Below are 14,474 nucleotides of genomic sequence, written 5' to 3' on the forward strand. Positions count from 1 at the left end.
CACTAGTCCCATTGACTTCAAAATCGTTTGCCTTTAACACCAGATGCCCTTCTTCTTTCTGGCCGGTGGTCAGTAAAAGGGGACGCGGGACAAATACTTGGTTTTGCCGAACACTCACTGCGGTGGAGCGTTCTGTATATTTTCTCTCCTAATGACTAAATTTGCTTTAGTTAAGCCTTGTAATTCACACCACGGGTCAGACAAGCTCAGAGGAGCTGGTTTCCCCATCCCAGCCATGAATTTCAACTCCCCAAGCCTGCTCTGCGTTTCACTGGGCACCTCTCCATTTTATACCTATTTACATCGCTGCCTTGCTTTAGGGCAGTTTATGTCATTATATAAATATTGTCAATTGCTATAAAACAAGGCAAAACTGCTGGAAAATGTCATAAAATGGATGTTTCCAAGTTTCCTAACAGGAAAAGTATCAGGGAGGTTTTGATTTTTGTACCATGGGCATCGTAGAGATTGAGTCTGAATTGTGCACCCAATTTGCGCCCGTTTTTTGTTGTTGCTTTACAAGCAGTTGCTTGTACAAGTTGTGTGTGAGTGCAAACCTCCTTCACCCCTTATGAACCTAATGTGGAAGCTAAGAAAAATCTGCACCGTGGCTTTAACAAAGCAGAAGTGCCACAGGCTCCATGGAGGAGTTAAGCCCCTCAAACGCGAGTCTGAGCTGATCTGCCCCAACCGCTCCACCATAGCAGTGTTATAATGGTGAGGTGCTGAATATCAGCAATGCCTACGGAAGCCAAGAGAGAGCTGAATACAGCCTCTGCCTAGAAGAATTGACCTCTATGGACTACAGAGGTTCTCTCATTTATACTGGCAGATTATTGTTCTGTTTTGGGAAAGATTTGTTTCTACAGTGGCTAAATGGGTAGAGCCTTTTGCATCTAGTCACTTTGGCTAGTGTTTCTCCCGGTGCAGGGCTATGCATCATGTACATCAACTGGGGCTGAAGTAGTACACAGGCCTTTATGCACAGGTGTGAATCTGTGTTTGAAGCGTTGCATTATTACCTGCTGCTGTAGCACAAATCCCCAAAAGACACACCTTCAACCTGATGCTGAACAAAAATCTCCATCTCTTGTTGTTACTTGCATGAGAAATGAGAAGACAGGTGGCCAGCTATCTCAGGGACTCATAAGGACTCTCGGGGGCAGGAAGTAATGTGACTGTGTGGGCTTCCCAGCGGTTTGCCCAATGGGGCCTTCATCTTCTGAGTAAAATTTAAAGGCCGGGACAGGGGTGGGAGGGTTGGGGAAGGCGCAGTGGATTGTGAAGGGCTAGTTGGGTACGGAAGTGAAGCTACTGCCAGCAAAGAGTTTGGAAAGAAGCCTCCAAGCAAAGCCTGGGCACCAACCTCCCTTAGGTGCTTCTGCAAATCTTATCCTCCTGTCTCCTCCACTCTCTGGATATAACACAGCGATGATTGGCCATTGGCAAATGGGACCTGAATTATTAAACACTAGACTGAGGATTGTCAGCTGGGAGGTGGATCCATGTGTACCGCGACGTGGTTCAGTGCATATCTTGTGCTAACCAGCTGGCATCTAAACAGCATGCAGCTCTCCTTTGAAAATCTGGATTTGAATCCGACAGGAATCGCTGGGCCATGCTTTCAAAGTTAGGTGCATGTGTAACACACCGACTATTGTGTCTTCTTCTAGTGGCTGCTCCACACACAGTGTAAGAGGCACACTGTTGTGTGGGTGCAAGCAGGTACTAATAAGCAAGCACCATCACACACGCCCAACTTTGAAAATCTAGCCCTCTCTCTTAGATACTGTACAGCAGGCAATTGATTATTAGAACTATATTTTACTGAAGACCATTCAAGTAACCAGTGTTAATTGATCCTCAAATATGTCCTCAGTGATCAATTTCTAATTAGTTCCCCTACAATAATCGTCTCGTTCAACCTAAGATGAAAAAATGTGATTCTGGGGTAGGGAAGTTAATTTCCAGCATTGCCATTGGTTAGTTTCTTGGCTTTGGAACTAGCAGGCGTTAGCAGTTTTAAGGCAGTTTGGCGTCTGTGATCTCTTCGACACAAAGGGGCGAAATAAGTGAGGGGACCACGGGAACTGGTAACTGAACAAGCCTGGGTGCTGTGGCGATCGAGGCAGCGCAGGCCCCAATCCAGCCTCGTGGCGCAAAGGTTTGTGTGTGTGTGTGTGTGATTTTTTTTTTTCTGTACTATGAGGTGCAAACTTGGCAGTCCCACAGAAGTGATTCCCCTACATCCCACCCGCCCGCCCCCCCCGACACACACAAACTGCAAAGTGAGTTCCTTCACAAAATCCCTAATCCCAATCCCTATCTGCTCCAGGTTCTACACAAAGCAGCATGCACAGTCTCTCTTTCTCTCGCGCTCCGCTGCCACCTCTTCCTTTAGGCTTTCTTACACTTCCCCTTCTTCTCCCGTTGCTGGAACTTCCTGAGCCTCCGAGCCCATGTGTCCCTCCACTGTATCACCAAGCTGCTCTTGTCCGCTACGATCCCGTTCTGGTCTGGCGAGTCTTCGTCATTGCCCAGCAGCAAGTACTTCTTCATGGGCTTGATTTTCGGGCACTTGCATGCTATGTCCTTGGAGCGGATCCACAGGATCTGGTCTCCACGCCGTATCCGGTTGGTCCCTTGTTTGTACACAGAGATGATGTTGACGGTGAACTTCCACCAGTCACCAGCTTTGTCGGCCTTCAGGATGTGGATCTGCACAGCTGGAAAAAGACAAGAAAAGGAAGCAAGTTGAGGCTTGATTTTAACTCCAGCTAATAAAGCACCTGGGACAAAGACCCTTCACCTCTGGTGACCAGCCTCTGGAAGGAGCAGCCAGAGGTCAAATAGCTTTGTGGTGACCACATGTGAAATGCGCTATTGAATGAAGCTAAATCCCCCTGAACCAAAGTCCATGTTGCAAAAGCCACCACAAGAGTCACTGCTAATTAACTGCAGTGCAAGCCATCTCTAAGCAATGATGCCAACTATTGCCTGGGCCATAAAGAATGCACTCCGGTCATACGCCCTAGGCATGGTCCTAGCATGTCAGGGATGAGGCTTGTTAGTGAGATGCTTGGAGAGAAGTTTTGCCCTGCTGCTCATGAGGTACGTATTCTGAGGCTAAATACAGGGCATCAGGCACCAGGACCAACAGTTTAGGAGACTTTCTGAGCACAAATATCTGAGACACTAGAATTAACCCCTCCCCCAAAGTACTTCTTGTGGAGCAGTGGGGGTTGCTGCACACACAGCATGTTTGGGGCTGAACCGTAAAAGCAAGGAAGGGAAAAATGCATCTCCTCTTCTCTGCTCAGGCACCCACCTTACCATCACCGCAGCTACTGTACACCACAGAGCATGCACTAGTGCCTTAACACCACCCCCTGGGTCCTTCTGCCCCAGACTGTTCTCCTCCATAATCCATTACTGGTAGGTGTGAATGTCTGGGGCAGTGGTACAAAGGGTGATGGGACCTGGCAGAAAGGTCTGAGCTTTGGGGGTCAGTGGAGGTTTCAGCCAGATGGGATAGGCTCACTCCTATCTGAGAGTGGCAATTAAAGGGGCCTGGTTCAAGGTGGTCATTTGACCCATGGCAGGGAGAGGGGCCACAGGGAGACCCCCACCAGCAGGTCAAGGAGGAGGCAGACATCAGCAACCCAGGTGCAGAACCTCCAGCATCCTAGCAGGGGGTGTCCCACAGAGTCAGGGAGTGCTTGGCCTGGGTATCAGGAAATGGTTCTTGGGATGGGGTGTCAGCCTTGGAAGAGTCTCCCAAGAGAAGGGATGGAAGCCCCAGTGCCTGTGACTAGAAATGGGGCTGCGGGGAATGCTCCTGCCCTGTAGGGTCATGGACTGGCTGATCTGACAGGCCTTCATCACTCCTCTCTAAGTGGAAGGAAGAAAGCTAGAAATGCGGCGGCTTCTGAATGCTGCCCATGGGAGCCCTGGTTCCAACTAGTGCCCAAGTGCTGGGCACTGTGTATAACACTCAGATACACCACAGGTGCACCCAGGGCACAGGACTTCCATTCAGCCCCTCAGAGCCTTCAGTTTGCTGTCGTAGCTATGGAGGTACCTTAATAGGTGTGGCCCATGGAGACTAACAATGGAACAAGCCAGAGCCCTCTCTGCCTGATGGCTCTGTGACCACTTTGCTGCTTGGTTTCCATGGGTGCTGATCTCTCCCAGTAAGCCATTTGTTTGTTTACCAAGGGGAGCACAAGTAGGAGCAAGTGTAACAGTCTAGGACCATGGAGAGTTGGCTCCTTAGCTGATGTAAATCCACACAGTTCAAACGGCTTCAGTGGAGCTACGCTTGATTTACGCTAGCTCAGCACCTGGCCGTTATTATTTCTGGTAGAATTATTTGCAGGCCCCTGTTGGCATTTGGTGAAGCCCTGGCCTTCAAGGTAGAAGTCTGTATGGGCCTGGGATGTGCTCTCCTTTGGACCATCCTGCCTTCAGATAGCTCAGGGTGGAGTTCTGTGCTGTGATTCCCTCCATACGTGCCCTTCTCCATTATTCAAAGCACTGCTGTTCCACCCGGGGGGTGGGGTGAGGGGCACAGACAAGGGCCAGGGGTGCTGAAGATGCACACGGACGAAGTTCAGAGTTATTTGTGGTTCTCGTGGCGAGAGGACCCATCCAACTCTTCTCTCCGATGTTTCTGGGCATCCTGAACTTTGCACTCCGGGCTCCATGTTCCAAACTCGGCTATGATGGTAACCGTTGCCATGTTTGCCTCACCAAGGGATTTGACGCTCATTATGAACTTTGAAACAATAAATAAAATAAAAAGTAAATTGGGTTGATGTTTGACTGAAGTCATGAAGGTAACCATGGTGACAAAATGCACCCCTTCCGCTTAAAGCAACAGAGAGAGAAGGGGGGGGGGGGAATAAACCATCCAGAACCCTTATTTTCCTTGGACAGAGCTGGCCAGGACTGTGCAATGAATTTTATTGCAAGATATTCTCAACATTTACTCAGCAAAACTGCTGCTTGTTAACCTGCTCCTAGGGCCCATTGCCTTCTCCCCGGGTGCTGGAGGACTGGGAACACGCAGCAGAGAACAAACACAATTCTCTCACACACCCGCAGCACAGCTAGTTCTAGAATCCTCTACTATTTGAGCAGCTAGAGCGCCTCGAGGTGGCACTAATGCGCTTATCCTCCTTGTACACCTGCCACTAGGTGGCAAAGTGATCTCTCACACCCAAAACCAATACTTGGCAGTGCGAGTTAGGCATGTACATAAAGGAATGGCCATAAAATGGGAGTGGCAAAGGTACCTAGGCGCCTAACTCCCATTGAAAAATATCTCCCCTAGATTGTGACATTGCAAATCACTGTTTTTCAGTGGTATGTGGGCCTATTGTGCACAAATCACCAGCATGTATGGAACATACAGCAGGCCGGATGCTCACAGGACAAGATCAGATGTCAGAATGCGCCTCAACACCATGACTTTACAGCCAGGACTGCTGGGTTGGGCGTGAGAATGGCCCTTGAAAATGGAAGGCCTGTTACATGGCCGTGAGTGAGTGAGCAGTGGGATTTCTGTGGCTGGAGAATTTGGGCTTGGCGGTTATCTTGACTGTCATTCATCACTTGTTTAGGTTTTTGAGGAATATTTTGCCTTTGCCTTGCAGATGAGTGCGATTAGCTCAGGAGAACGTAAAAGTTTGATAGCAGCCTGCAGCTCTGCATTATCTGGACTAGTGGCTCAGTGTCCTAAGACGTCAATGTCTTTTCAGACCTAAACCTGAACTGCATCACAAGTCACGTGAGTATGGGACCTCCATGTGTGTACATCTAGCCATGTCGCCCAACCAAGAGGCACACGGACACCATGGATAGTCTCTGGTTAGAAGAGGCTCTGCACTGGAATAGCAAAGGAGTGCAGCTGGTCAGGAATGTAAAGATGCTGACGGAGCTGGAGGAGACCTGGTCATGGCATGATGGAGGGGGTGGAGGGTGCTGCCACTCAGGACAGAGATGTGGCCACAGCGCTGTGGGGGGATGCAAGGGAGTGATGTGACCATACCTTTTGGGGGATTAGCTGCAACAGAAGCTGGGCTGGCCCAAGGAAATCAGAGTGGGCCAGCAGAGGGCAGCTTGGGTAACAGCTGGGACAACTGCCCAATCTCCTTGCACAACTGGCCTGTTTTCCGGGAGAGAGTCACAGCCCAGGCTGAGGCAGGTTCTGGTAACAGCACTTGCAAGCAGCCCTTTCTTCCCAAGACTTTGATTTCCCCATTGGGAGGCTATTACAGGATGCGTTTAGCAGCTGAGTTAACTGTCCAGCATCTCCTGTGAACTCAGCCTATTCCCTTTCTGAAGGAAACAGGATCTAGGATATCTCCCATAGAGATCTCTCTTCACAGGAGAGAGGACACACCTGGGGTTATATTGACCAGCTGCGCAGAGACCAGGTGGCTGGAAGACAGTTTAGACTAGGACGGCCTCCCCATTATTAACGCAGGACTTCAGCCAGTATTAACAGTACAACATCCTCATCCTCCCTCCCTCCCAGCCAGTTTGTTCCAGCTGTTTGGACAACGTGCTTTTGGAAATAGCTGCGTGTTCAGAGCTGGATCCCAGCCTTCGCGACTGCTCAGATTCGGTGGTATGCAGGGGAATTGGTTTGACCCATTCTTGCATGGGCCCATCCTGCACTGAGCCCAGGCAGCTGAGCAGCACGATCTAAGAAGTGTCTCCCCTTTCTAGCTGCATCCTGGCACCACTGAGCAAACAAGACATTGTCCTTCTGTTCACGTCACTTTCTGCATGGGAGAGAAGTACCGAACCTGGAATGGAGGAGAACAAGCCCTAAATCCCAGGCTGACCCCAGGGTTTCAGCTTCCCTTCTCGGTGGCCCTGGCTTGTTGCATTCGATCTGAGGCAGCGTCTCAGGTGCCATTCAACTGAATTAGAAACTGAATAAGTGGATCCGGCCCTTCCAGAGCAGAACACTAACCCCACTGCCCAAAACATGAATGGATGTTACCAGCTGACTCCACACAAGTCTCCTCATACCGCACCCTCCCAGTCTAACCCTCCATCTTCACAACCCCGCTACTGGTGACAATGGCTGCCCAAGGTGTGCACAGCATGGGATGGGATGTAAGCCTCCACCAAGCTGCAGAAGTTTAAGCTCCCTCCGCTTATAACCTGGGGACTACAGGAGGGGATAGTGCATCTGAGCTCAGCCTGGCTGTGGCAACTCCAAGAGGAACTGGTCCAGGGGAGTTGTAACTACCTTCCTTTTTATGGGACAGGAAAGGAAAAGGTCTCTTACTATGGGGGGGAGGGATCTGTAAAGGGAGTTGAGGAGCAGCTATTGTGCTGTCTCGCAGAACAAACTGCTCCTCCCCTATGATGCTCACTCATGTACTTGCCAAGAGTGCAGCATTCTGCACCCAACGTACATCAGTCCGGGCTTAAATCAACAAGGTCTGAACATCGGATGGAAGTCATGCTGGGGAAAGGAACTGGGTGTCTGCCGATTGCCCAGGGACCTGGATTTCCAAGAGCATCGAAAGGTGGTCCCAACGTCCATGAACAATCTGGGATTGCTGTCTTATTAGCACTTCACTGGCCGGGCTCTGGTTTTGTCCATCTTGCCTGCAGAGGCCGTCTGAGGCCGCAGCACTGATTGGCTGCTGGTGCCAACACCACCAGCCAGCTGGAAATGCTGAAGGTGGAAGGAAAATCAGCTGGGAGTCAGCTCACAGAAGTGGACTGGAGCTGGAGCCCAAAGTCCCTGGTTTTATTGCACAAGACTCTCCTGCCAAGGGGAAGCACATGCTGTTGGTCAGTTACCATCTATTAAATTTGTATTAAAAATCAACCAAGCAGGCTGCTTAGCCCTGGGCAGGGATGGGGCAGAGACTCCTTCATGGGGATGGTGCTGAGGAGCAGTGCTGGCAGCTGGTTCTCAACTTCCCCAAGGTTGAGGGAAAGGTTCTGGCTTTGTCCACTGTAAAGAGATTGGCTTGAGCCAATGTTTGGCCCTAGATCTGAATCTACACAAAGTCCAAGGGGGCTTGGATCTGGGGTTTGGTGCAGGCTCATCTTTCCTAGCACTGTTCAGTAATGACCCCTATTGCTAATTACAGCCCACCGCTAATGGTCTTGTAAGGACGTGCTATCGAGATCTGCACAAGCACAGCAATGAGGTAGCAATATAGGGCTCAAGGGCTGCAAACTCCAAAGCCATGAAGTTCAGGTGTTCATAAGTAAGAAGAATTTTGGATGCTTATCTGTTCCTTTGGAAATGTTGGGATGAGGAGGTGGTTCTTGGTTTAGCTGAGCCAGTTCACCAATCTCCGCCTGGGGTGTAGAGAGGCAGAAATGTAGAGATGGGCCAAACCAAATCCCCAGATCCAAACACCCAGACCTGGATCTGGCAGATGATGGGTAGTTTGTCTCATATCAACAAAGCCCAGTGCATGTTTCTGATCAATGTTTTGATTGGCCAAACAGGGCTGTTCCACTCCTGCCCATCTCCCACTTCCTGAGCATACAGGTACAATGCAGTGCTGGTGTGTGCCTGTGTAAAGATGAGATGGTTCTTTTTGGCCTACATTATGTGCAGAATCCGTGATCCAAAGGTTCAGTTCCTAGTCTAAGGCTACGTCCTCACTACGGGGAGGGGGGGTCGATTTAAGATACGCAAATTCAGCTACGCGAATAGCGTAGCTGAATTCGACATATTGCAGCCGACTTACCCCGCTGTAAGGACGGTGGCAAAATCGACCTCCGCGGCTTCCCGTCGACGGCGCTTACTCCCACCTCCGCTGGTGGAGTAAGAGCGTCAATTCGGGGATCGATTGTCGCGTCCCAACAGGACGCGATAATTCGATCCCCGAGAGGTCGATTTCTACCCGCCGATTCAGGCGGGTAGTGTAGACCTAGCCTAAGAGAGTTCAGTGCAGAAATGGTGCTATCCTTTCAGCACCACAACTGACATTTCATAGCCCAAGCGGAGACACGGACAGGTGCCATCCAGGCACTCTCCGCAAGAAAATGGGAATGTCAGCTGACTGTTCCTGGGAAATCTCTCACTCAGTTTTGGATACTGTCATTTATGGGACACAGGGAGGGGAAAGTGGAATGACGGTGACATCTGTTAAGACATTCAGCAGTGTGCTGCGCTGCTATCTCCCGTCCCTATGGCATCTTTCACACTGAAGGACCCAAAAGCACAGTGCAAACTACTACTTGTATATTGCGGTATCCTTTCACCCACATGCAGTCACCTCCGGGGCGGAACGCAGAGGCTGTTTAACAGTGCCCAATAGCACTACTCCAACATTACACAACGATGACGTTACATCATGATCTGAAGATAGCGGGAACAGGCCTCTTCCTGGTCTTCTTTTGGAGGATCCAAAAACTAGGCCCTGTGATTGACAAGGGCTTTCTTCCAGCTCCCTTGAGTTTACACCTGTGTTCCGATACCTGCAGGATACTAGACTGCGCCTGCCATGATTCAGAAGGTCCAGGATCGATCATAGTTCTTCCATGCTGAAGAGCTGGTTGATCAGAGCTAGGGTTTTGATCTGGCTCAGGCGCTGAGTGGGATGCAGTGCAGGTTATGAAACATCTTCAGCTACACCGGATCATTGCATTATGCACTAGCTTCAGACCCTTTGTGAGACAGTGTCTGGACCTAGCCAGTAGGGTGCTGGGTACTGGTGTTGGTTCTCATCCACCCTCCAATGGTTCTGGGCTGGACTGGAACCTCCTTATGGAGGAGGCAGGCTGCTCTCCAGAACTTGATGCACTGGGCTGTTTGATGTTTGTCACTCAACCACCTCCTTCTGTTACCACCAGCCCCTTTTATCGTTTGCGTGCCCACTTCTGTGGATGCTGCTTCTGTCCCAGCCCACGTCCATTTCTTTTTGACAGGTGGCCCAAACTGAACACTGTAGTCGGTCACCCTGTCCTGTGCCCAGGGATCCACTCCACTGCCATCTTCGCCCAGATGCTCCGCTACAAGCCATCCACTCAGGCAACTGATTTAATATGTCTCAAGTTGAGCACTGAAATTGTAGGTCCCCCAAATGTCTAAAATCACTTCTGAAAACCCTAGGCCATTGTCCCTACTCAGAGCTCACCCAGAGCAATGGAGCCAGAGGTGCATTATAAAGCCCTATCCAACTCCTTTGGTTACCAACTGCCCGATAAGAGTTTTCGGCAGCTATTGTTCACCCAAATAATTCACTGCACATGCTACTTGCTTTGTTATACTTATTTAAAGCACCAGTTCGTGATATAGATAGACATTTCCAGGTGGAGAAACCCATCCATTCACCTAGTCCCTGTGCCACTTTCACCAGAAGTGAATGCATTTCAAACAGGAGACAAACACCGGCTCTGGGCCCTGAGGTCTGCACAGAAAGTTAGTCTCCGTTGCTGCCATGAACTACCGTAGGGTTGCCAGATTGGTGATGCATGGTGCAGTCGGAATTTCCATTCATAAAAATGTCAGTGTTGTGGATTCAGTTTCAACCCACAAGGAGGGAAGGAAAACTGCTTTCATTACTCGAGTAATGGAGCATTTTGAGTGGCGCTGTGTTGATGAAACAGAGACGAAATCTGGAGGCACCTTCCTTTGGCTTGTTAACATGTTTGTTTCCTTTGAAGAGCTGTCAGTCAAATGAAGCTCATGGCAGCTGTAAGCAGAAAATGGGGGAGGAATGGGCGACCCTGCTGTATGTTGCAAAAAGTTGACATAACATGTCTCTTATTTTTGTCTTTCCTCCGACGAGGGAACGGTTGACTTCCAGGAAAGTGCCTCGCGGGGAAATGATTATGCAGACTTCATGTATTTATTTGCTAATTGTGAGCTGAGAGGAATCAATAAAACCAGAGAGAGGGAGAAAAAAATCCACTGGACGTTACAGCACTGGACAGGAGACAAAATAAAGAGAAATCACTTTATGGGAGATCCAAGCTGGCTCGGCCCAGAGGATGTAGTCATGCTATTTTTTCCGTTTTCCAACCTGCCTTTGTAGTTCAACAACAAAACACTTTTGATTGGATTTTATTTTTTGCCTTCCAACCTCTTGATTTACAATGCAGCCTCTCTATCCGTCTGTCTGTCTGTAAGATTTACCCTGAGCCAGGTCAATGCTGGAGGGATGCAACCTTCATTATGTAGGTTGAAAGAAGACCTAATCAGCCACCGAAACAAAAATCTCTGACCTGTTTAGATGACAAATGAACATTCAACCTACTGAATTAACACTTGTAGAAGCAACACATCTGCATCAAAAACTTCATACGCAACATGATTTAATGCTAAAAAGTTGGGGGAGGGAGAAAGCTGGTAAGTCCACAAATACCTTAAAAAATTGCAAAATACATATTGTTTTTAAAACGTGCGTCATGAGTGCCAGATGCTTTCATGAAATCCGAGCTCTGACCACATATTTCCCAGACTAGTGTGAAGGTAAGAAAATGTGAAGATGAGCCAGTTTTTTATTTTTTTGGAAACAAGTCTTTCCAAAAAAACTTAAACCTTTGGCCGGCCCTGATCCGCACTGACAGAATGGAGAAAATGAATGCGAAGGAACTAAACAGAGGTGGTTACAGGAAACGTGGTTTGTCTAAAAATACAGGCTGTATATTTTGATGTCAAAGTTCTCTCTCTCTTTTTTTTTTTTTTTTTAATTAATGAAGTGGAAGGACTGAAGGCTTAGGTGAAAGCTTGGCTGGCACAGCCACTGCTGTTTTCATTGACAGAAAGTTTTATACTCCAACCTTACATCTAGAACATGTGGTTTCCCTGGAGCTGAAGGAAAAGGAGTGGCCTTTCAAATATTGTTTCCTCTAACTGGTAGGTGTCTGTGGCCAAACATCTGTCACCCACATCTGGGGTTCCCGAAGGAAGCTCCTTCAGTCACAAGGGGAGTGAAAACTCACCCCTTTGTCTTTGGTTTTACAGTGGTAGCATGGAGTCACCTTCCCAGTCACCAGGGAGGGCTGAGTTTGGGCAGGACGATCCCCCGATGGCATATGTAGATGGACTTCTGTGCTAGGGTGTGGGGAGAGACTTTCACTGTCTGCCTCTGGAGCAGGTGGTTAGCATGCTAGCTGGGCCCCAGCCACAAAGGTCAGGGGGTCGGTTTTCAAAAGTGCCTACATGACTTAGGAGCATAAGTCTGATTTTCAAAAGTGACAAGAGCCCACTGACTTTCAATGAACCTTTAGCTTTCTAAGGGCCAGATGTTCAAAGGTATTTAGCAGCCTACAGATGTGGATAGGCATCTACTGGGATTTTCAAAAGCACCTAAGCAGGTGAGGTGCCTAATGCCCATGGATTTCATTAGATCAGGTCCCAACCTGCTTTTGGAGCCTAAGTCACTTTGGTGCTTTTGGAAATGTCACCCCAGATCACCAATGCACACCCCTAGTGTAAATGAACTGCTTTGGTGCAAATTACTCTTTTTAACTGGAGTAAATCACACTGGGGTAAGCCTTCTTGTACATCAGGGCAGCACATCTGCATTGGCGGTTGCACCAAGGAAATGGCATTGCTTTAGTTACCCCAGTGCATTAAAAACACAGGGCCTAAGACTCAGGGAACAATTCCCTGTTGCCCGCAACTTGTGTCCTCATTTACCCCCCTGCAAAGCGGGGGGTCAGTGTGGAATGTTAGCAGGCCAGGGTTTAATACCCACTTCCCGCTCATTTGCATGGATGTAAATGATGCCATAAGTTGCAGGGTAACATGGCAAGAATAGTCATAAGCAATAATAATAATGCTGCTATTGTTATAAATTGCCATAGACAAGTTGTAACCTAGACAAGGTGCAGGGCAATGGAGAATGAGACACGAATCTTCAGACTCAGATCCTCAAAGGTGCCTAATTCCCACTGAAATCAATCCCATGGGAGTTTTGAGGACCTCGGCTGAAGTCCAGAGAGAGGCGAAGGCCCTGTCTTGGTTAGGAGAAAAGGTGCTTTTCCAAGAAGCATTAGCAAATATGGTGAGAACCACTGAGGGCACCCACTGCCTCTCACCTGAGCAAGGCCATTAGCTGCGTGTGTTGTAACCTGCATCGAACCCAATGAGACGCTTGTGTCCATAGCTACATGTGCTCTGCGTACCATAACAGATGTGGGCCGGAGGGCAACTGAGGCACCAAACCCACATCTCAGACTGTTCTCCTCAACTCCACCTCACTGGCAACCACCCAGCTCACCACACAGCCTGTCTCCTGAACAGCCTCCCTAGCCTCATGTGATCCTAAGAGCCCCTCAATGCCAGCTGGCCAGGGCAATATAGGAATATCCTGCTCCTGGGCTATACATTCTGGTTCGCCAAAGAATATCATGTGAGGTCTGAAATGAAACGGTCATTAATACCATTGTGAAATGTACAGACAGATACTATGTCAGGTGTTGTGTGTCTGCTGGTACCATGTCCCTGCAGTCTGTGTCAAGGGCAGCACTGACAGGCGGGTTTCTGCTGGACACAAGATGTTTATTCCTGTCTCTGTCGCTCACATGTATATTAAGCATTGTAGGCTAGCACAGTGGAAGCTTCATTTGCATATGAAGTCAGTGTGGGATGGGAAGTTAACAGGGAGTGTGCACACTGGAGAATAAGCTCCAGGGGCTCATCCTGACTCTGGGAACGGACCATGAACTTTGCGTCTACAAGGAGAAGGCCAGGGTGACACCCTTTCTCTTGCACCTGCGAAGCAAACAGTGCATTGATAGTCTGAAAACGCCAGAGGACATTTGGGGTAGGATCAAATGATTTAGTCTGCAGGTTAGCCTGCAAGGGTTAGACTGTAGGAAGCATGTTATAATTTGGTTTTATATGTAACCCTTTTCTTACCATTATCCCTGCTTACCCTCTCTGAAATGGTGATCTGTGATAATGAATTGACGGCTGGTTTCACTATAACTATATCTCAGTGCTGTGGTATTAACCGAGCAGCGGTGCCTGTGATGACTCTCACATGCTGGTGTGTGCACTGGTTCCTTGGGGACAGAAGACCTGCTAGTTCTGTGAATGCTCAGTGGAGAAGAGGCTGGGTGATACAGGGGACCGCCTCAAAGGGGCGCAGGGATGGGGGGTGCACCTACTGTTAGCCTGCAGGGCAAAGCCCAGAGGTGCCTGTTTGGGTGGCTAACAGGCTGGTGGTGTCAGGGAGCTGTCACACCTTGTCTCACTGATTTTTCTCATTGGGCTCCATTGGCTAGGCCTGCAGGTCTTGTCTGAAAATAGCCTAACATCAAACTCTGAACCCAACAAGAGGAAAGTCAGCCGTGTGCATTGCTGCGGGGTGGGGAGATAGAGGGGTGCGACTGCAGTGTGGCCTCTGGGGGCAGCTCCAGTGTTTTCCAGTCACTTGGAACCTCCCAGAGGGCAGAGAAGGCAGTGATAAATGTCATTGCCAGGTGCTGTGGCCTCTCTGCAATGCTGATCCCGCTGCGGTGGCCCA

General features: G+C 49.1%; 1 protein-coding gene across 1 annotated transcript in view; it reads right to left on the bottom strand.

The window, feature by feature from the left end:
• Window positions 1-2,280: 2,280 nt before the first annotated feature.
• The window catches only part of NTN1 (netrin 1), a 214,637-nt gene continuing 202,443 nt past the window's right edge, over window positions 2,281-14,474 (bottom strand). The window contains exon 7 of the mRNA XM_026654489.2: window positions 2,281-2,726. Within this exon, the coding sequence (XP_026510274.1) occupies window positions 2,398-2,726 (329 nt within the window). The 3' untranslated portion in view covers window positions 2,281-2,397. The remainder of the gene's footprint in view (window positions 2,727-14,474) is intronic.

The sequence above is a fragment of the Terrapene carolina genome, unplaced genomic scaffold, assembly GCF_002925995.2.
Source record: "Terrapene carolina triunguis isolate 2854851 unplaced genomic scaffold, T_m_triunguis-2.0 Scaffold192, whole genome shotgun sequence".
NCBI lineage: Eukaryota > Metazoa > Chordata > Testudines > Emydidae > Terrapene > Terrapene triunguis.